This window comes from Artemia sp. Qi Xiang Cuo, chromosome 7, assembly GCF_049724085.1.
Source record: "Artemia sp. Qi Xiang Cuo chromosome 7, ASM4972408v1, whole genome shotgun sequence".
NCBI lineage: Eukaryota > Metazoa > Arthropoda > Branchiopoda > Anostraca > Artemiidae > Artemia > Artemia sp. Qi Xiang Cuo.
In genome coordinates this window covers 77,993,109-78,016,097 of record NC_142800.1, presented here as the reverse complement: position 1 = coordinate 78,016,097, position 22,989 = coordinate 77,993,109, and the positions used below count along the sequence as shown (strand labels likewise).

At 33.2% G+C, this 22,989-nt stretch overlaps 1 protein-coding gene across 4 annotated transcripts in view; it reads right to left on the bottom strand.

Annotated features, from left to right (window-relative positions):
• Window positions 1-4,599: 4,599 nt before the first annotated feature.
• Inos (Inositol-3-phosphate synthase) overlaps window positions 4,600-22,989 on the bottom strand; it is a 59,636-nt gene continuing 41,246 nt past the window's right edge. For all 4 annotated transcript variants that reach the window (XM_089092596.1, XM_089092594.1, XM_089092595.1 and 1 more), the window contains exons 5-11: window positions 22,745-22,827; window positions 20,458-20,629; window positions 17,505-17,747; window positions 13,700-13,808; window positions 11,136-11,362; window positions 9,894-10,018; window positions 4,600-4,764 (exon numbers count right to left, since the gene is read on the bottom strand). In XM_089092596.1, coding sequence (XP_088948722.1) covers window positions 4,701-4,764; window positions 9,894-10,018; window positions 11,136-11,362; window positions 13,700-13,808; window positions 17,505-17,747; window positions 20,458-20,629; window positions 22,745-22,827 — 1,023 coding nt within the window. In that variant the 3' untranslated portion in view covers window positions 4,600-4,700. The remainder of the gene's footprint in view (window positions 4,765-9,893; window positions 10,019-11,135; window positions 11,363-13,699; window positions 13,809-17,504; window positions 17,748-20,457; window positions 20,630-22,744; window positions 22,828-22,989) is intronic.

Below are 22,989 nucleotides of genomic sequence, written 5' to 3'. Positions count from 1 at the left end.
ACAAAGTGAAACACTTACCGGCCTGCCCTCTATTTTAGAAAGAAGGAATACGCTGATCATCAAATATTACAGCAAGACACAAGCTACAGGTCATGAGCATGATATTTTTAAGCTCACTTTTGCCAAAGATGGTATCTCCCATAGTTTGACATCTACAAGGTCATGGAAAACAATTAACGAGCTTGTCCCATCCTGGAAACTTGACCCGCCCTGTTTCAGTCATTTTCGTGTCCCCCCAGGATGGCAAATGTCACCTCCAAGTGTTTCACTAGAGTTGATACCCTTGCAAAAGACACATTACCTGCCCATCAAAATACAGACATTCTTTCATGAGAAAATAACCACTTTGTATCCAGTTTCTCTCCAAATTTACATTGATGGCTCGGTTAAAGGCAGCAAATGCGGCTCTGCATCTGCATCTGTATTTATACAATAAAAGAGGCCTTAAAAGTCATCAATATTAATCCTGGGGCTTCCAAAAGAGTAGTATTGCTCTCAGACCCCAAAGGCACCCTCCAGCTCATTGATAATATCCATTGGAGCGCTAAGGATACAGACCTGGGGAAAATCAGAGATAAATTAATCAGTCTCTAAAATAACCTTGTTGAAATCAAGTTCCAGAATATCCCCAGCCACCAAGGCATCAAATATAATGAGGCAGCAGACCAGCTAGCTAGTAGTTCCTTAAATAATCCAATTAATCCCAATTTGAAGGCCCAGACCTTCAGAGACACTGACACTACTCAGAAAAAGAGTTCCTTCAAAAACAAAAATGCTCATTCTATTTCTATCCTTATTTCCATCATGGGCAGATAACATTCTTTATTATAGAATCAAACGCAATTCTTTGATCCTGAGGAAAGAGGAGTTTATGTTGCATAAACGACCCGATCCATATTGCAGATTTTGCAACTCATTTCCAGAATCCTTGAACCACCTGATCTTTGAATGTCAATGCATCCAGCAAGAAGTAATCAACATTAGGAGAATCTTCAGTAAGGCAAAGCTCCAGCCTGACATAACGTGTTGCTGCTCTCAAACCTACCAGCTAACACTGAAAGACATCTATACAAAAGTGTTTTCAATTTCCTAAGACATAACAAAATCTGCAAGTAGTTAACATAGATGGTAGCAAGACTTATTCTTGACCAACCATCCCCTGTAGATTGAAGATCGTCGTGAAGCCAAAAGGAGACCGATGTGGACTCCAGAAGGCTTGGCATTTAAAGAAGAAGAACACTGAGTCTAAAGGCATTAAATATTTTGGTGTTTGATAACCAGGTTCTAAACTGTCGATATTATTAAAAATATCCATCCAACGCTTCGGCATTGCTCAACAAAACTGACTGCAGGGAGTTTATCTCTTAGTTTTTGTAAGTAGGCTATTGTTTTTTGTAATTATTTTTTCATTTTTATATACTTTTACTTTAATTGACATACTTTTTCCATTGCCTTTAGAAAAATGTTTGCCTCTAAGCTTCATTAGATAAAAACAAGTTTTTTCAACTGAAAGTAAGAAGCAGCATTAAAATTTAAGAGGAACAAAAATTATCACGTATATGGGGGGAGTTGCCCCTCTCCCCAGCCCCTCACTCTTCACGTTACAGCTTTTTGCACTTTAAAAAAGTTACTTATTGTTCTAATTAAACGACCTTTGGGCTTCAATAGTCATTTTTAAACAACTGGGACGAAATTTTAACTTTAGCGTAAAAAGCGAGGTGTTAAGGAGGGGGCAACCCGGCTCATATACGTAATACTTTCTGCTCGTTTTAAGTTTTAATGTTGCTCCTTACTTCCAGTTTAAAAAAAAAGTTTAATTTCTGATCGTTTTTAAAATAACGCCACGATACCTGGCCCCACCTCCACGGAAAAATCCTCTGGACAATTCAATCCTGACGAAAATTTACTCTTAACATCTCCTCGAGTAAAATTGACTCGATAAAGAGAAAGAAAGACATATAAAGACATTTTGTATAGGAATTATGGCACATTCACCCACTGTGAAATTTCCGTTGAAAAGTTCACCTCCTGGAAACTTCCCTCTCCATGAAAAATTCTCCCCGTGCAAAATCCTACCAGCAGATAATTCGTCCTTCCTCCCCTCCCCATCCGAAAAATGTATGCTTACTTCCCAATAACAAATAAAACAATGGGCAAATTTTATAACTTAAAAACCTTTCCCCAGGGGCTGCAGGGGGTCATTTTATCTCCAAAGATATAGTTATTTGATCTTTCAACTATGCTGAACCAAAAACATATTTAAAAATTTTGATCTACTCCCCCCTACCTCTTTCAACATTTATCTGAAGCCTCGTGAAGAGTAAGCAGTTTGTCCATTAAAATGTTCATTTTTAGGAATCCACCCTACCCCCACCTAAAGAATGACTCACCCCCCTCATTTTAGCTGATACGCAATTACAGATCACCAAACGTAGCCTAATCTCATTACATTTAAAGCAAATCAACTTGGTTGAATCCAGTACTGCCAACGTTTGGCATTACTTCTTTTGCAACTGGGAAGCCTAAATATAGTTATTGATACTTTTAAATCAATTAGCTTCTCAGAATTCTAAATTAATTACAAATTCGTCCTCTTCGGGGAAAAGTCGTAGTTTGGTGCCCTAAAATAGCAAGAAAACAAGACTTTCCCCTGGCCCAATCTGCATGGTCACTTAAAAAAGAGCTTTAAATTCACGTTTGTATGAGCTCCCTCCTAATTATCTTGGACCTTCGGTTTGATACAATCACCCATGGGAAAAAACAAAATGCATCGACGATGTTTCTTCTGAAAAAAAGCGAAATTCCACATTTTGAAGATTAGAGCTCTGACATGATGTATCTAATAAAAGGATTTTCAATAAAATCGCTTGCTTTTTTGGGGAATGTTTCTCCTTTTTTCAAAAATCAGGCAAATTTTCTCAGATTTTTGTTTTGGGTGGGTAACAATAAACTAATTGAATTTCATATATTTGGAATCAGCATAAAAAATCAATACTACCGGTGTAGCAATTGTCAAGTTTAAATTTTGTTTTTCTTTTGCTCTTCTATTCTTTTTTTAAACGTCTGAATATATAAGGCATTTAAGTTCGAAGGAGGAGAACTGCCTGTTATGAAAGAGGTACATTTTACATGGTCATTATAAAATCAAAACCGTGGTATCTATGGAAGGAAGAATGATTTTTGAGCATCTATACTCCTTCTGTAAACTATTCTCAGGCATAGGAAATTGCATAAAGACTAGTCTACACCTGTTACAATCTACGGAAACAATAAATTCTTTCTGTAATTTTGGTTTGAGTTTGATTTCCTTTTAAGATTAAATACATAATAATTAAATATACTACTGATTAAATAAAATGATTCCTTTGCCAGGAACCCTTGCCGCTTGAAATTTACTGTATTTTGTTTCATTTTGCATGCAATTTAATTTTTCTTTTTATTTGACAGTTTTTTCCTTAAAGTACTTAAAAATGAACCTATTCCCACGAAAAAGATATCCTGAAATATATTCCCTGTCACCCAACCACCACTGCTATTTTGGCGTCTGCCTCCCCCCCCCCGGAAAATTTTTTGCTGACGCCCTTGACGTTAGCAGGTTATTTGAAGTGTGCAAGAGCTACAATTGAAGCCATAAACGAATTGAAATGCATTAAAAAAAACTAATTGAGAAACATTTATCTTAATTTTCTTAAGAGCAGGTCGGATGTACTTACTCATGAGCCATGTTTATTATTTAAGTGATGGCCCATGCACGTCCTTTTCTTCTTCCATGGTCCAATGCATCCAAGTGGTGCCGAGTAATCTTCCCAGAGATTCGACATCCTTCGGCGTTTCTGCGATTCAGCTAATGACCAAGCCACGCCGTAATTACACCTGTTGACTCTAGGCACGCCAAAATCACAAAATTTATAAATGATCCGAGTTCATCCTTGATCTTAACGTAACACTTGTACCAGAGATCACGGATATTGAAATGGTAGGAGGAGAGTCTGAAAACCTAAATCCACCGTACTTTATGCCCAATTATAGTCTACTTATACTCTGTCCTTGTACATTTTGATAGATTCATGATAATGATTCAAAAGTTGTTGTTCTCAGCTTCCACCTCTTCCAGTTTCAAAAACTCATGCCTTAGCTCTTCCCTCTGATTGATCAATCGTAAAAAAAAAATTAGCCGTGAATGTTGGATACAACCGAACACACCACATTCCATATGGGATACATTATTGGGGCTACAGTAGTACATAATTCTATTTTTATCCAAAGTGTCACTGTGGATGTTTCGAAGATAAGACCCCGTGAGTCAAATTTGTTAAAAATATTTCACAAACAAGAGTTGCGGAGGGGTTGCTCGTTAGTTGCTTTATGAGAAGTCTTACATATTTAGCTGGGTTAGCTTTTAGCTGAAAAATTTCAGTTCAATGAGAATGTCAAAAACCTTATCAAAGCACGTTCCTTCATTATGTGATCCATCTAATAAAAACAAAAAAAACATAATTTTAAGCACTTTTCTGGTTCTGGGAAGGGTTTTCGGACCCTCAAAAATGACACCCCTGACTGCAAAATATCTGATATTAAATAATCAATAAATTTGTGTAATAAAAATTCAGATTAATTTTATTTACTATAAAAAGAAACAACAGTGTAACAAGACCGGTGGCAGAAATGCAGAGAAAATTTGCTGAAGGCTAAGCACAAGCTCAATGGACTCCATTTTCAGCCGTTTTACCATTCAAATCCTCAGTTGAAACAGCTTTTCTAATTCTGAAAGAACAAAAATACGATCGCATGGTTCTCAATAAATATAAAGCTAGCCAAATAGAGAAGAAAATATGAAAAATTTAGAATACATGGGTGGAATGGACACTAAACCTTAAAGATCCTTTACAACAGCTTGCTGAAAAAGTGAAGTCCAACAATTCATACATAGCTAGTGAAACTGAGAACAAAATTGTAAAATCTTAGTACACGTATGTGATCTGAAAGCAATGGTGAGTGGGGGGGGGGGGGCTTCAGTATTCTGGATACTTTTCGACCGATTTCTCAAAACACAAAACTAAGGATTACTAAAAACGGCCAAAAATTAACAGTAGTAAATCAAAGGTTCTGCGAAAAATAAACACAGACTTTCTCTAAGTCCTTTTGTTTTCTTTTGTCCTGCATTTGTTGAATAGTGGTATTTATTCCCCTTAAAGGAAATATTGTACATTTAAGATGGAACTTATCTAAATATTAAAAAAAGCAATTTTTTTAAGAATTTAAGCAAAGAGGAACATCAAAATTTAAATCGTACAAATTATTATGTAGATAACGCAGGCTGCCCCTCCCACCCTCAACCCTCTCCGCCTTAACTGAGAGCTTTACTAGTATTTTACTGAAAACAACTTTGAGGTAAAAAAAAATATAGCTCTCTAGTAATTGCAAGTGCTTTACTTACCTTGTTGCCTTCCAAAACACTTGAAGGGAAAATTTTATTATTTAAAGTAAATACGCAGTATAAAGTCTGACCATTCTTCAGGCATCGTGATAGATTTTTTTTTTATATTAATTAAAAAAAAACTTCTCCACAAAATAAGTTTTTCAAAGAAAAGTAAAGAACTCTATTAAACCAAAAATGAGCAAAAATAAAATCAAATAATCTACCAAGCGTGAAACTACCACAAATCAGCACCGATAAAGAAATGAAAGCCAAAAGGAACAGAAATTACAATAATTAACCGAGTCAAACTCAAAACGAGCAGAAATTAACATGAGTAGGGCTCAAAACCCCAATGCCTTCCCAAGGCCAGAACATGATTTGCACTTTACTGAAAAATATAAATGTTTTTACTTTTATAACTTTAATAAATCAAATAATATTGACATTTTGATTACTAAATATCAGTATATGTATATTAAACTGACAATGCACATTCATTTGTATTTTTTTCAATAAAGTGCAAATTATGTTCTGGCCTTGTGAAAGCATACGGGTTTTGAGCCCTACTCATGTTAATTTCTGCTCGTTTTGAGTTTGACTCGGTTGTTTATTGTAATTTCTGTTTCTTTCGGGTTTCATTTCTTTGTCGGTGCTGATTTTTGGTAGTTTTACGCATGGTAGACTATTTTATTTTATTTTTGCTAAATTTTTGGTTTAATGAGGTTCTTTACTCTTCTTTGAAAAACTTATTTTGTGGAAAGTTTTTTTTAATTAATTTCTGTTCATTTTATATTGACATAGTCTTTTCAGGGAAAAAGAAAATAATTCTTTAAATTTTTGTTTTTTTAAGACTTTATAGTTTGGCTTGCTATTTGTATGCCGGAGAAAATTTTTCATCAATTTTTAACAGCATACACCCTTTTAAGAATCTGGACAGAAATAGTAGTGTTTCATACCTCCTCTAGTTAAACTGAAATAGAAAACTTGATACCATTCGCAAAAAAAAAATCTGTTTACTTTCTTTCATGCTTGGATACAGTTACGCTATTTTGATTTGGTTAAATTTTAAGAGCAGAAGTAGCCCCAAAAGTTTGAACATAATACCCTCAGTCGATCTTGGGATACTGCTGAGATGCCTTATTGGGAATTAGCATTAATACAGTACATTTTGAGTTAAGCTTAAGGCAACATTTAGTTTTTAAACATAATGGGCAAATGGGAGGGTGGGCATGGGAGGGGGGTTAGTTGTCCTCCAATCACTTTCGACTATCAAAAAGGGCATTAGCCCTTTCTATTTTCAATCAAATTCGCCCTTTTCGAAGCTCCTGAGACAACCCCTTCGATACGAAGTGCCCTCGTATATATAAAAAAAAAAAATAATAATACATTGTACCCACATCGATCTTGACTATAAAAATGTCAAGGCTTCCAATCACTTTCGACTATTAAAAAGGGGACTAGCCCTTTCAATTTCCAATCGCATGAGCCCTTTTTGAGTTTCTACGACAACGCTTTCTATAAACTCCTTATATGCCCCAAGGGCATAAATACAACCCTTGCCCTGAGGGTTGTGAGGGGGTGGTAATCCTCAAAGATCTAGTTTCCAGAACTTTCAACTACGTTAAACAAAATGGCTATCTCAAAATTTGGATTGGATGTGTTTTGAGAAATGCTGGGCGCGAGAGGAGCGTTAGTGGCCCGCCAATTAATTTCTACTATTAAAAAGGGCACTATCCCTTTCAGCCTCCAATCGAATGAGCCCTTTTGAAGTTTTTACGACAACGTTTTCAATAAAAACCTTATACGCCGCCAGAGCATAACTAACAACCCTTGTCTTAAGGGCTGGAGGGGCGGTCCTTCTCATACACCTAGTTTCCGGAACTTTCAATTGCGTTGCACAACATGGAGGTACACATATTCGGCTGGGCCAGATTCTGGGGAATTCCGGGCGTGAGAGGGGAGGCTGTTAACCTTTCATCATTCCCGACCCTTAAAAGGAACAATCGCTATTTCAATTTCCAATTTTTCAATAAAAACCTTGTATGCCCCCAGGGCATAACTTATAACCCTTACCCAGAGGGCTGTGGGGGGAGTGTCATCCTCGAAGATATAATTTTCGGACCTTTCAACTACTTTGAACAAAATGGCTATCTCCAAATTTTGATTGGATGTGTTTGGAGAAATGGTGGGCGTGGAAGGGGTGTTAGGTGCCTTCCAATCACTTTCGACTATTAAAAAGGGTACTAGCCATTTCAATTTTCAATCAAACGAGCCCTTTTTGAAGTTTGTACAACAGCACTATCTATAAAAACCTTATATGCCCCCAGGGCATAACTTAAAACCCTTGCCCTGAGGGTTGTGGGTGAGTGTCCTCCTCAAAAACATATTTTCTATCTGGAAATCAACTACGCTGAACAAAATGGCTATCTCAAATTTTGTCCTGGATATGTTTGGGGAAATTATGGGTTTGGAAGGGGGGGCTAGCTGTCCTCCAATACATGGCGACTATTAAAAAGGGCACTATCCACTCCTAATTTCAATTAAATGACCCGTTTTCGAAGTTTATACGACAACTCCTTCGATCCGATGTGCCCAGGTCTGAGGAACCAAAAAACAACACATTGTGCCCGCATCGTTCTTTAATTAGGCAGCGCTTGCGCGCTGCCTATGATTAAATAGTGGGTCAGCACTCTAACCCGAAATTAGTATTTGAATCTTTCAAATTAGTCTGGTCCTGCGGTTTGCTTAGTGGCATTGGTCTCCGCTTGGTAATACGGGATCACAAGACTCCAGTAATTTTCTGGTGAAAAAACAACACATTTGCTACCTACTTCTATATACAATTATTTGTTTAAGGTTTAAATGGCACGAAGAATGTAACAAACTGAGAAGCTTTGAGGATAAATTAAGGGGGAAATTAAATATCTTGCTTGAAGGTTTGATTTGTATTAGTTTGTCCAGTGCTTAATATTGCAGATTGACTTTGATTCAAAGCTTATTAATTGGTTTGTGGTAATGAACTATAAGTAAGGAGCCCCTTGTGCTTGCTTTAAGCAAGCAAAGTCCTTAGAAAAGGAATTCTGATGAAAATATATACATACATCAAAAGAGTCAGGTTTTATGAAGACTCCAAGTTCGTAAAATTCGTTAAGTTTTAAATATCATCAAGAGTTACCAGCTTCGGGAATTTTCTCTAATTTTTGGTTAGGGGTTTAGAAACACCCCCAACGGATAGTAAATTATCTATTCATTCTTTTTTCCAAAAAGATGCTCAAGGATGCGTATTTATTTATTTGTTTCTTTTTCGATAAATAAAAGTTCAATTAGGAATCAAATCCTTTTGATAGACAGTGTTTCACAAACAGTGATAGAAATTCAACATATGCAGTGACCATCAGTGACCGTTTTTGTGAATTTCTGTCACTGTTTGTGAAACACTCTCTATTAAAAGGATTTTATCCTATTTGAACTTTTATTTATCGTCATGGAAAGGCAGTCTGATTTTGTTTATTTAATGTTTATTTAATTTGTTTATTTAATGAATGTGCTAATATACATTTACTGATATTTAGTAATCAAAATCTTAATATTATTTGATTTATTGAAGTTATAAAAGTAAAAACATTTATATTTTTTTCAGTAAAGTGCATAGGGGTTTTGAGCACTACTCATATTAGATTTATGCTTGTTTTGAGTTTGACTCGGTTATTTATTGTAATTTCTGTTCTTGTTAGGTTTCAGTTATTTACCGATACTGATTTGTGTTAGTTTCATGCTTTATAGAATATCTTATTGTATTTTCGCTCATTTTTTTTTTAATAGAGTTCTTTACTTTTCTTTGAAAAACTTATTTTGTGGAAAAAGTTTTTTTAATTAATATTCTAAAAAAGCAGATTCTGGAGCTTTTGAATTTGCTGATGGGTTGAACTGTATAAAGATTATTGGATAGTCTTACAAAATGTATAACAATCTATCTTCTGTGTCCTTTCTGTAAAAGTGGTTGCTTTATCTTGTGGTAACAAAATAATTCTAGGGCTTTAAAGAGAGAAAGGTTGAGATGGTTAGGACACGATCTGCAGATAAAGCTTGACAGATCGCCAATGATCGTCCTTGTCGGCCAACCATCTAGAACAAAACAAAAACAGGCCGTCCCCGAATAGGGTGGAAGGAGGTAATGAGGAAATATGTATGGTCCATTGAAACTTCTTGAGAGGGTGTAAAGAGGGAGGCTCTGAATAGATTAGAATGGAGGAGGAACTTTTGCGTAGTTGTGTTAGCCTCATGCAGCTTGGTGCTGCAGCGAGTAGCTAGTAGTAGTAGTAGTAATAGTAACAAAAATAATAGAAGCAATATCCGTTTTTTAGCTTTTAGTATTGAATTTACAGATAATTTGATAGTGCTTGATGACGTTGACGTTTTCTTTTCAAAGATATACGCATCACATTCTCTATGACTTATTACGAAAAATTCTTACCTCTCTTTTAGCATAATTTGATGATTTGGAGGTAGACCAACGCATGCACGTATCAAGTTTTCGATACCATACCGCTGCCTGAATAGGCTATTTACGGCCGGGAAACCTGGACGAGTCAGAGGTGCCTGAAAAAAAGCAAGTTAAGTTTCTTTCTAAAACATTAAATTCAATTATCTTCAAGTGCTGATATGAAACAAGATCAATATAAAAATAACAGAATCTAAATTCAAAGTTCCGTAGAAGTTTATTATAATTACAATAAAATATAAATCATAGTTTGTAAGTCTGTCTAAGAAGATTCTTTTCAGGTATATGAGGAGCAACATCGCCCGATCCCACAAAGCCACGGAAGTAAAAGATTAATTTTAACAAACTCAAATTATTAATTTTAGTTTGAAGGGTGGATCTAAACACACACATATACATATATATATATATATATATATATATATATATATATATATATATATATATATATATATATATATATATATATATATATATATATATATATATATATATATATATATATATATATATATATATATATATATATCCATGTATGTATATATACATACGTTACCTGGCGAATGTCCAAAATATTTTTTTTTCCTTGAATTTAGTCAGCGTTGCCAGTCAACTCTTTCAGTTTTATGCAAAGCATGATGGGGACAGGTTAGTTCAGTTTAGGTTGGGTTAGCTTAAGTTAGGGTTTTAACCCTTTTCTGAGATTTAAAGCCTAATTTAACATTACCTAACATAACTTTAGCTTTTACCATCAAAGCTTGCATGAGACTGAAAAAAGCTGATATGTATATATAGCCTATATATATATATATATATATATATATATATATATATATATATATATATATATATATATATATATATATATATATATATATATATATATATATATATATATATATATATATATATATATATATATATATACTTAAATCCACTATGAAAAAAATTCTTCAGCGTTAAGAACAGAAACAATCTAAAACATAGTAATAGTAATTTAAAGAGCAATTTAAAGAAAAAAGGGATAAAATCTAAAATCAAGAACAACGAAAAAATTTAGATCAAACTAATATATAAACAAATCTATTATATTTTTCTCTTCTGCTTTCTTGAACTGGCCATAGGTCACTTGTTTAATCTAGATATATATCTTTATATTATCATAGCTGTAATTTCTGAATACGAAGCATTGGCCTAATAGGCTTATAATCTTACCTTTAACAAATAGCTGAGATAGCTATAGACAGGGTGAAATCCAATGTAGGAATTAGATCCCTGTTCTTTAAATGATATTCTTTGTAGAAATTCACAGAGAAGAATCAGGTCCAGAATGATTGGTGCTGCAAGCAAGGAATCTTCACAAGTATTGTGAATGACAAATGTCTGTTTGCCTCCCATCATAATTTCAGAAGTATACTCGTCCATTGCACGTTTACTATCGCCTGAAACGGAACACAAAAATGCTATATTATTTTGCAAGAAACAGAAGCTTTTGTTTTTTTTTTCCCCTGTCGCTGTTTTTGCTTATATAACATATATATATATATATATATATATATATATATATATATATATATATATATATATATATATATATATATATATATATATATATATATATATATATATATATATATATATATATATATATATATATATATATATATATATATATATATATATATATATATATATATATATATATATATATATATATATATATATATATATATATATATATATATATATATATATATATATATATATATATATATATATATATATACACACACACATAAACATATATATATATATATATATATATATATATATATATATATATATATATATATATATATATATATATATATATATATATATATATATATATATATATATATATATATATATTTAAATGTTCGCTAACCCTAATTAATTACCAAAATTGTATTTATTCAACCATTTAATTACAAGGTAATCTTCAGAACCTGACAAAAAAAAAATGTGGCTGGAAATTAAATAAATAAATAACGTTAAAGAGTCAGCCAATTTTAATAGAAGAAAAAATCCAAAAGAGAAAAACATCGTCTCCTTTATACTGCCAAAGATATCAAAACAAAAACATTTTTAGCCCTTGAACCCCTTAAGGCTTTTTCGTCTCGCAAAAAGGTGTGTTTTCAAACCGAATAAGAAAATATTTTTTTTTTTTTTTATTTAAAAAAAAATAAAAAGTCCTCTTAATTGATCAGAGCAATGCACTGCTTAATAGATAGTTAAAAGAGAGAATTTAAAAAAGAATAAAAATTGCACTACAAGTTATGAATGCTTGTGATAGTGAGGTTTGGGCCAGATATTTTAACGTAGTCAAACACTATAAATTTCAAAATACACCCTACAATTTGTAAATTCATCTTAAAAAGGCTATTGTAAATATGTGGTTCACATCAGATGGCACAAGTGAACCTTCTGTAAAAGAAAAAACCTGGGTACATTCCTAAAACCTATTACTCTAAACTCGAAATAGCTAATTTACCTCAGCAGCAAAAGTCACGTAAGATAACTTAAGCAAAAGGGACGGCTTTTCAAGTTATATATCTTCTACAAGCAAAGCTGATGTGAGTTTTATCCCCGAAAGGTCATGGAGCCTTTCAAGGGGGGATAAGAACATTGGAATTCTAAAATGTATTTAGTGGTGAGTAAAACTCTGAACTCCGAAAAAAAAAAATGTAAGGTTCAGTCCATTTGGCCCAATTGACCCTTCCAAAAAAGCTCCTCAAAGAATCATAAAAAGGCATTACTCCAATTAGCTAAAAATAGGTTACTAATATAAGGCACTTTAGGCTACAAAAATAAAAAATGATTGCCTTTTAAGTCAAATATACTCTACAAACTCGTTGTGAATAGGAGGGTCAGGTCAAATGGTCCAGTTGACCCATTAAGAAAAGATGAATGGGTCGCTTATCTCGATAAAAGGCCCTAGGCCTATCAGTAAAAACCATAACTCAAAACAGCTAAATTTACCATTTCAGCACAAGGCACGTAAGGCAAAGTAAGCAAAAATGATTGTCCTTTAAGCTATAATAATCTTAAAGAGCATTTTCCTAAGAAAAAAGAAGTTTTTAAAAGAACAGTAGAGAGGTACATTAAACCAAAGACGAGCAGAAATAAGTTCAAACTACAAATTCAGACTTGAACTGAACAGAAGAAACTACAATGAATAATCAAGTGAACATTAAAACGAACAGATATTACTACAAAAAGGAGTAGGGCTACCACTCCCCAGGCCTTCTACAGACTACAATGTCATTTCTACTTTACTGAAAACATTTTAAACATTTTCTCCTTTATAACGTCCAATTACCGACACATAAATCCAAATTACTGAGACTTCCGCGAATGAACATCATATTGCAATGAACAGAATGAAGATCATCTTTACTTAGGCACCGCTATTGTGCTGAATATGAAATACTTGCTTTACAAACGAAGCCGTTGTGAACACGACGTTCAGGTCAGGTGCCCATACTGACCTCTCTATATGAAGCCTTGGGTAAATAAAAATAGATACTACTCAAAATGGGTAAAAATAACAAACCAGCATAAGGCCCTTAAGACAACACAAGCGAACACGAAGACCATGAAAGCGGTAAATGCTTGAAAAACAAGGTCATTTATGAATACAAGATTCAAGCCACATGGTTCTAATGATCACCCTTCAAAAGACGCTGGTATACCACTAAATACTTTTATTAATACCTACGAATACACAGATAGCTTACCAACGTAAGGTACGTATTTAATGACGACGCAATGATCTGGGCGTTCATCTTTCCTGTAAAGAATGCTGTTCGAATCTAGCAAATCATCAATTACAGCTGTTTTTGAGATCTGAAAAAAAACACGGCTTCAAAAGCAAAATTTGTTTTTGCAATGTAGTGGTATTCAACTAGTCTGTAACAGCAATTTTTTGAAACTTCATAGGGTTAATAAATTATTTATATCTCAAGAACGACTGAGGATGCTAAGTTAAAACTTTCAGGGCTACTACTACTACTAATTTATTACTATTACTGCTATTACTATTGAACTAAGTCAAAGAAGTTTAATTGTATTTAGGTTGTCAAAATGGCATAGATGCAATGTCTTAGGAACGGAACAGGATGTTTAGTTGAAACTTTCAGGGAAACTTGATTGGTATGTAAAAATAAATCTAAAGCCACTATGTGCATGAAGGTTGTGAGAGAGCGTATCAGCAATATCTCAGGAACGGCTGAGGGTATTATAGTGAAACTCTCAGGACTACTACTGCTGCTACTGTTGAATTAAATCGAAGAGTTTAAGGGCATTCAGTTTGTCAAAATGGCGTAGATATAAAATCTCAGGGACATAGGAGGGCATTAAAAAGGAACTTTCAGGGAAAGTTGAGGGGGATATAAAACTGAACCAATAGTCCCTACTTACATGCAGGTTGTTAAAAGGGCGTAACAACAACATGTTAGGAACCAATGAGGGTATTAAGTTGAAGCTTTCAGGACTACTGTTGCTACTATTACTACTACTGCTACTGCTATGGAACTAAATCAAAAAGTTTGAGTGCATCCAGGTTGGAAAAAATTACAATAAATTAATCAATTAAAGCTGTTTTTGAGATCTGAAAAAAAACACGGCTTCAAAAGCAAAATTTGTTTTTGCAATGTAGTGGTATACAACTAGTCTGTAACAGCAATTTTTTGAAACTTCATAGGGTTAATAAATTATTTCTAGTGCCTCTTATGAGACATTATTTTATGAGGAATATAGAACATATAGAAATAAACTGAATTCTATTATGAGATATGCTATAAGAAAATATTTGTCCGATAAATTTTTACAGTATGAGTCAAATATGAAAAAGACATGGCAGCTAATCAATGATAAAATCCGCCCCAATCATCGTTCGATTTCTGGAGTTAATTGTCTTGAACTTGATGGTTCAAAAGTGACGGATCCAAAAGAAATTTTGGATATTTTGGGCAAGCATTTCAGTACTGTTGGCTCTAGGATTGTATCGAGTACAAATAGGCAAGAGAGTCAGTCGACTGATTTTGTTGTTGATGATGAAGCACCAAACTCATTTGATTTTTCTGAAATTCCACCTCAGGGTGTTAAAAAACATATAATGAAACTAAAGCAAAGTTTTTCATTGGATGATTTTGGGTTCTCTACACAAATTGTGAAATAAATATATAGCCCCATTGTTGGCACATATTTTTAATTTGTCTTTACTAAATGGAGTTTTTCCTGATGTTTTAAAAAATGCCCATGTATTAGCTCTGTATAAAGGTGGTGCTTCTACGGATCCTTCAATCTATAGAGGAATTTCACTGTTATCTGTTTTTAGTAAAATTTTGGAAAAAATTGCTCATAAACAACTTGAAAATTATTTATGTAATAATAATATATTGCATCCTTTGCAGTATGGATTCATTTAAAGGAAAATCAGCACAACTAGCAATACATCAGCTTTTAATTGAAGTAAATAATACGTTGGATATTGGTCAGGACGCCTTGGCTATATTCTTGAATGTGGCCAAGGCGTTGGCCACATTCATTTTCCGTAAATTGTGGGGTTCTTCAGGGCTCTGTTTTGGGTCCTGCCCTGTTTCTTCTTTTTATTAATGATTTGCCTGAGTTTCTTCCAATCTGCAGAATTGTTATATTTGCGGATGATGTTGTGATTTTTTTCTTCCTATTCAGATTTAACACAGCTTTTCTCGAACATCCAAAGTACTCTATCAACTACTTCAGAGTGGTATTGTCGAAACCTTCTTCGATTAAATGAAAGGAAATGCCAGTATATGCTATTTTCACGAGTTGGTTCAGTCAATTCTCATGCTTTTTCTCTTTATTTAAATAATGTAAAATTGAAAAAGGTACAACAGTTTAGATATCTTGGGATAATTATAGATGAAAATTTGTCGTTCCATGAACATGTTAAAACTCTATCGTTAAAAGTTTCTAGGAATGTTGGGATTATGTGCCGTCTCCGCCATGTTTTTCTGATAAATATACTTAAATCAATTTACTTTTCTCTGGTCCACCCTTTTTTTCTATATTGTGTTTCTGTGTGGGCTTCAAATTTTCCTTCAGTTTATAAACCCCTTCAAATTTTACAAAATAAAGCGATAGGGATACTTTTTCAGATTGATAATAGGTCTTATGTAACTCATCTTTTTGGATCAGCTGGAATTTTTTCTTTACATCAACTTCATTTCACTGGAATATCCCAGATATGTCACAATTACGTTTTTGGTCAGTTAGCATCACATTTCCATGGAATTTTCCCTCTTAACTCGCAGCGCCATTCATATCCGACATCACTCAGGTTTAGTTTCTCGCAGGAGTTTAGGCGAATAACTAGAGCAAGAGTTAGTTTGAGGCATATTGGTCCAAAGGTGTGAAATTCTATTCCCCTGGATATTAGAGAGTTTTGGAGAATGGTGAGGAAGTTTATCTCTGATGGTTGACTTTTGTTTTATTTACCTTGTTTGTATTTGGGCAGTTGTCGAAGAGGCTTTTTTTTTTTTTTTTTTTTTTTTTCATTTAATTTGTTAACGGTGTTTAGTAATTTGTTGTAATTTTTGATGCACTCAATTATGGCACCAGGCATGTGCGTAGGTGTATTTTGTAGTATTATGCATATTTCATAAATAAAATATCTGTATCTGTATCTGACTTTTAAAGAGATAAAATGTATTTTAAGTGATTTTAAACTAAACATTATTATCCTTTCAAGGAAACAGACCTCGCCCTTTCTATATGTTAATTTAAAAAACAAATTAAAAAATGAAAAGAAGTTTTTCAATGAAAGGTAAAGAGCCATATTAAACTGAAGACGATCAGAAATATTGAAATATAAAAATTCAAACTTAAAATTACTTGTCAAAGAATAACTGAAACTCAAAACGAAACTAAATTAAAATAAACATTTACTTCAAACATTAAGTGAACAAGTATTGATATAGATGAATGATTAAATCTTAAAACAAGTAAAAATTAAAACGAATACTCAAGTCAAACAAAAATAAAAAAAAATAGTCAAAACAGGAGTTTTTTTGTTGCCTTCCAACACTCTACCCGTAAAACTTCTAATGTCATTTGCGGTTTATTGAAAACTATTTGTATGTTGAACAAACGGGCTTTAGTTTTTCAAAGCATGGACGGAAAAAATTGAATAAAATGTCAATCTAGTCAAGATGACTGAAAAAACTAATGAAAATTAACTGAATATTTTATATATGATAATTCTAATTTTTAGAAATCTCAGTACTTAAAGACTATAATAATTATAAAAATATTTCTTAAAATATACTTTATCTGACTCTCATGTAGCCTCATAAAATACTACATTTAATCAGGGGCTTAAACAAGAACTAGTTTTTTGGTAAAGGCCTCATGTCAGATATCAAAGCTCATCAAAACTCCCAAAAAGTAACAAAATTAAGCAGAAAATATAGGAAGGTATGAAGGCGTTACAAAGATATGAATATTTCAAAAATATTGGACCCAAAGGATCCCCACAGCGTAATTATCAAATTTGCATACCTCTTTAGATTTAAATTGACTTGGAGCTGACAGATTGAGTCCGTCATTGTTGCCAAGATGGTTGTAGCTGACAATAGAGACTGGTTTAATTCCCGCTTGAATTAGGAAATCTACCAAAACTGACTTTAGTTTGGTCTGACCTGATTTGAAATCATCACCTCCAATAGGCACATTGTATTTTTCAGCTAGTTCGATACAGCCAGGAACAAAAGTGTTCTGAGGTGATCCGTTTATGTAGGCACACTGAAATGTAAACAAAAAGTCTTTTAAAATATCAAAACCCTATCCTCGTCTCTAAAACAGTATATCTGAAACTTTTCTGATAATTATTTATGTATAATCGGTTTTTACACTAACTCGTATATTACTGAAATATGATTGATGAAATATAACTATATCATTGAATTCAGTCTATCAACGACCTGCCCATTAATATTTTCACTTTGAGTTTGATCACCAGATGGGAAGATTTTTAATTTTTGGGTAACCAGATGGGAAAATTACCCCAATTTTTTTTTTTTTGAAACCAAATGGGATCAAAATACCAAGTACATGATTGAAATCGCCATGGCCAAAAACCCTATGCACGAAAGGTACAGTCCCCTGGCTTGAACAACAAGGCCAATTACTTTTTTTGCATAAGAAACACTTAAGTGTCCTTATTTTTTTCTAGTGAAAAACTAACCACAGGGAATCATGCAACAGAGTCACTCAAATATCGCATCATACCTAGACAAGCAAATTTTCAAAAGATACGTGTGTTATATAGTCTTTTATATGAAGATGCGGTTTTTGTCAAAAATTGCATTCTATATTGATAGTGTATTTTGTTTTTCACAAAAGGCGCTAGATATTGAAATTTTATTTCAAATTGGCCCTTAAACGTTTCTCAACGATGTTTCAGCACCCCCTAATGGCGACAAAACAAAAGGACAAAAAAGGAGATATATCGCTGCGTCTCGTCTAAAAAGTGATTTTCCTTGTTGCTCAAGATGGGGACTATAAACATCCTAAATTGAGTTTTTGGCTCTAGTGACCCCAATGATGCAGTTTTCATTTCGATTTTCTAAATTTTCAAAGGATAATTTTCAAAATTCGCACAAATCTTTTTTCGCAACAAACTTTAATCATTAACATTAATCGAAAAATAGTTACCATTCCTGAACAAGCTTCAAATAGCGATTCTTACTCGCTTGAATATTTTTTTAACACCTTTAAGTTGTCAGTTACTATGGGCTAGTCTACATTCTTTACTAGGTTGCCCATAAAGAGGTAGCCATACTGCCCCTAAATTTGAGTTTGATCTTTCGATGGGAAAGGTGTTTTGTGTCTACCCAAAATAGTTCCACAACTTCAAAACAGGGAGAGAAGGAGTATCTGAAAACCTTATAAATGAGGTATTGAGCATCTACATTAACAATATCACTGGAAATAGTTCAGCCTCTTAATCAAACAGTTCATGGTAACGAACTGTAAGTAAGGAGCGACCCGGCTCAATAGTAACCAAAACTCTAAAAAAAAGAATTTTAATACCAATAGATACATTAAAAGAATCCCATTTTAATGCTAATTTCAAATATATAAGTTTAATCACTTTTAGTCTTACCCATCCAAAGTTATGCGCCTGAGAAAATTTGCCTGATTTTTGAAAAAAGGGGGAAAGACGCCCTAAAAGTTATAGAACCTTAATGAAAATCACAGCATCAGATTCAGCGTATCAAAGAACCCTACGAGGGGGAAAAGGAGCCCAAATTTTTAACCAAAATATTCAATCTCTTATATTTACAGCAGCAACAAAAAGTAATTTTTAAGTTAAACTTCAAACTATCCATCCTTTGTCTCTAAACATTTAAATACAGACTATGCATAACATTTACTCTAAATGTATATGACATGTGCTCTTAAAACTGCTAACAGTAAATTTCATATAAGATTTAGAAAAATGTTTCTATAATACTTGTTTTATATATTGGGCATTGTTTAGTTAGCTTTACTTCCTCGATGACGTAGAGAAAACTTTGGTACGATTTTGATCGCCGGTTGATGGGGAGATCTCCGTATTCGCGAGAACAGTCTGTGCGTTGATTTTTGTATCCCTTATTTGTTTATTTTAAGGCGTGGTTTAGTAGGGGTATATTATTATTATTGATTAGTTATTATAAGATGTTTCACAAATAATGGGCCGTCGAGCCCTTTAGGATACTGTCCTTATAATTGTTTATTTAACGAAATAAACAAAACTAAAACTTGTCCTTCAGTCCCAGTCGTTTCAGATACATTCATTATACAGAGTATGTAGGCTATTACTGAATTAAAATCTATAAACCAAAAAGTTTTATTCCTATTGTAATTCAGAACCGGTAAAAGAATAAAATAAGAAACAGAAATGATTAATTTTCTCGTAAACTATTTCTATTTAAAAATTTGAATCTCAATTAGAAAATTATACTCGACAGAATTTTGAAGTAGGTGGAAAATTAGGGATTCATTCCAGACTTTACTGACATTTTGGAAAAATACAGAAGCCAAAATTACGTCATAGGCAACAACATCCACCTACGCAGGAATAAATTTTAATTTCTGGGTGGTATATGGGGGGGGGGGGGAACAGCATAAAAAATTGGCCTCATAGACCTTTGTAAGAAATATGCACAAAGACGCAAAAACCACAAGTACTGATTATTTCTCCAACAGAAACGTACACCAAATACAAAATATGCATTGGGCCAGTCTTAAATATCCAAAAATGTATCACTGACAGTCCCCCTCCCTTGCGGTCCCCAACGTAAGATCATTTTTTTAAGATCTTCTCAAAATTTCTAATTTGCCTATTTTTTGCTTTCTGTTCGAGTTCGTATACCTGGTCACTGCAAGTTTTAGCTTCCTAATTAAAAACTGTTAAGTTGCTTTTGAAACATAGAACTAGTAGTTTTATAATGTGATCATAACTTACCCCTTCTAAAATACTAGCAACTGCAAATATCGTGGACGGGGATACTTCACTTTCATTTTTCTTGATTGAGCTCAGTAGATTTTCCCCAGTATCATTTAAACCATACCGAACTTCTGAAAATCTCTCCGTATTGGCCGTCCACAAAACAATGACTTTTTCCAATGAATTTTTCCTAAAAAAAAAGAGGGTTCAAACATAAGAAGCTTACGTAGACCTCCTACAGGTATAATTTGTAAAGTAAGGTAAGGCACCATCTATTGGCAAACAAAAATATAGTTTTGACCTTAAATGAAGATAGATTGACTTACAGTACACTATTATTCAAGAAACATATACCATCCTAAAGTGCGCGCAATTAAGACACTGACAATTTAATAATTGTCAAAATTATAGGCAACAATATTCACTTTGAACTGGTTCAAAGTAGATATTATTAAGGCTAATTAACAATTGAATTGTACTAATAATGGAATTCAGCCCGTACCAAAATCCGTTAATAACTGATGCTAATGATCAGATTTAGCACAGTGGATAATTGAAACACTGTATTTTGCTAATACTGTATTTGTCCCATGTATGTGTCTTTACCTCAGATTTCATACACGCTTAACCTTGTTTCTCCTGCTGTGCAAACGTTCTTGATCTTTGACGAGCTCTTTTCTACATTTCGCTTCCTTTTTATTCCACTTTCCTATCTACTATTAAATTTTTATTTGCAGTTTTTTTCTCTATCTGGATACGATTCCAACTGCTAGGTTTCCAACTGCTAAGATCAGCATCGAAAAGCTCATGGAAAGGACGTAAGAATATGAACTTCTGTATCGATAACTCATTACAAAAAAAAGAACAGCAGCAAGATAGTGCTAGTGAGGTCATAGCCTGCAGGTAACGGGTACATTACGTTAGGATAAACTGGGCAGGTACTATGAAGGCTTTGCAAACCTTAAGAATGTTCTTAAAGCAATATGGGTGTAGGCTATGTGTGTGTGCAGGGGGGGTGGTTTGGGTTCAATCTGATAAGGTCGGCCATTCTCTCTCAGCCACCTCAATCAAATTAGGAAAAGCAAGGTTTTCGAAAAAGAAATACATGAAGAATATACTAAAAAAATACATTTTTAAAACAAATTTAATTTTTTTTTTAGTCATCGTCCAAAGTCCAGCTAACGTTTCGTAGATTATTTTCATCTTTTGTTATATATTTTTGGATTGAGTAAAGAGTTCGTGAGCTTATTTTTTTATATGACAATGCCAGCAACAAACGAAAACCACCTTTACAAAAAATAAAAAAATTAATTTAACATGCAGTATTATTTTTCCTTAAAATTGCAGTTTGCTATTAAAAATCTTCATAATTTAACACATTTCGTAATTTGTGTCTATACCAGAGAGATTTTCTACGAATATTGTAAAATAAACTCAGCTATTCTTTGAATTAACATTGGAGAATTTGACGGGCTTAAAAAAATTAATTGATTCCACAGCTACATTTATGTTTTACCTTCTTTTTTTTATCCTGGTCCAAATAGAAGTTTTGCAAGAAGTCACTAAGTACAATAAAACCCACAATTTTGTCACTGATTTTTTCCCAGAAACACAGAAATCAAGAAATGCAATTTATTCGTTTCAATTTGGTTGCAAAATCGATTAGCCGACGGATGAAGAAGTTCGTTCAGTGTGGATATTGTCAATATTGTAATTTATTACCAATATTGTAATTTGCCATATTGTAATTATTACCATATTGTACTTACCAATATTGTAATTGCCAATATTGTAAATATACCAATAAATTACCAATATTGTAATTTGGTAATGCAATCTGTATTGTATCGAGTGTTAAGTTCATGAGTAAAACTGTAGTAGTACTTGAGGTCGTCAATTGGAGGGGCAGGTGAGGGCATGTTCCTCCTAGACCTTATTTTGTAACTCCATAGATTTCGGAAAATAAAATTTTTCTTTTGGGGCACTATCATTGAAAAAAGCCTTTTTCTCTATTTTCACTGAAGAAATCGAAAAAAAGATAAATTTTCCTCCCCTTCCCCCTTATTTTTTAAAAGATACAACTCATTTGTCCTTTGAATTAACATTAGAGAATACGACCGGTTTCTGAAAACTCTTACTTTATTTCACAACTCCATTTACTTTTTCTTTTTTTTTATCCTAACCCACATAAATGTTTTGCAAGACGTCACTAAACACGATCAAACCAATAAATTTTCATCCATAAATTTTTCACGCAAATACAAATTAACAAAATAAATAAAAAAAACATCCTTGGTATGCTTACTTTTTAAAATCCCGAATATCCTTTCTTATTTGCTCCATTTGTTGCTCACGTGTTCCAGCTATTATATTATTTGCTCTTTCCGCCTTAAAATAGAAATCTTATAAATACAGAAAATCAATAGCCTCTTGTATAGTTTTTAAATAGTTCTTTCATTCTAGTTTTCTTTTAAGTAAGAAATAGGATCCTATTAGCAATAGGATCTTAAATTATCATGTGTTGATCTTACCATTATGATCTTACCATTG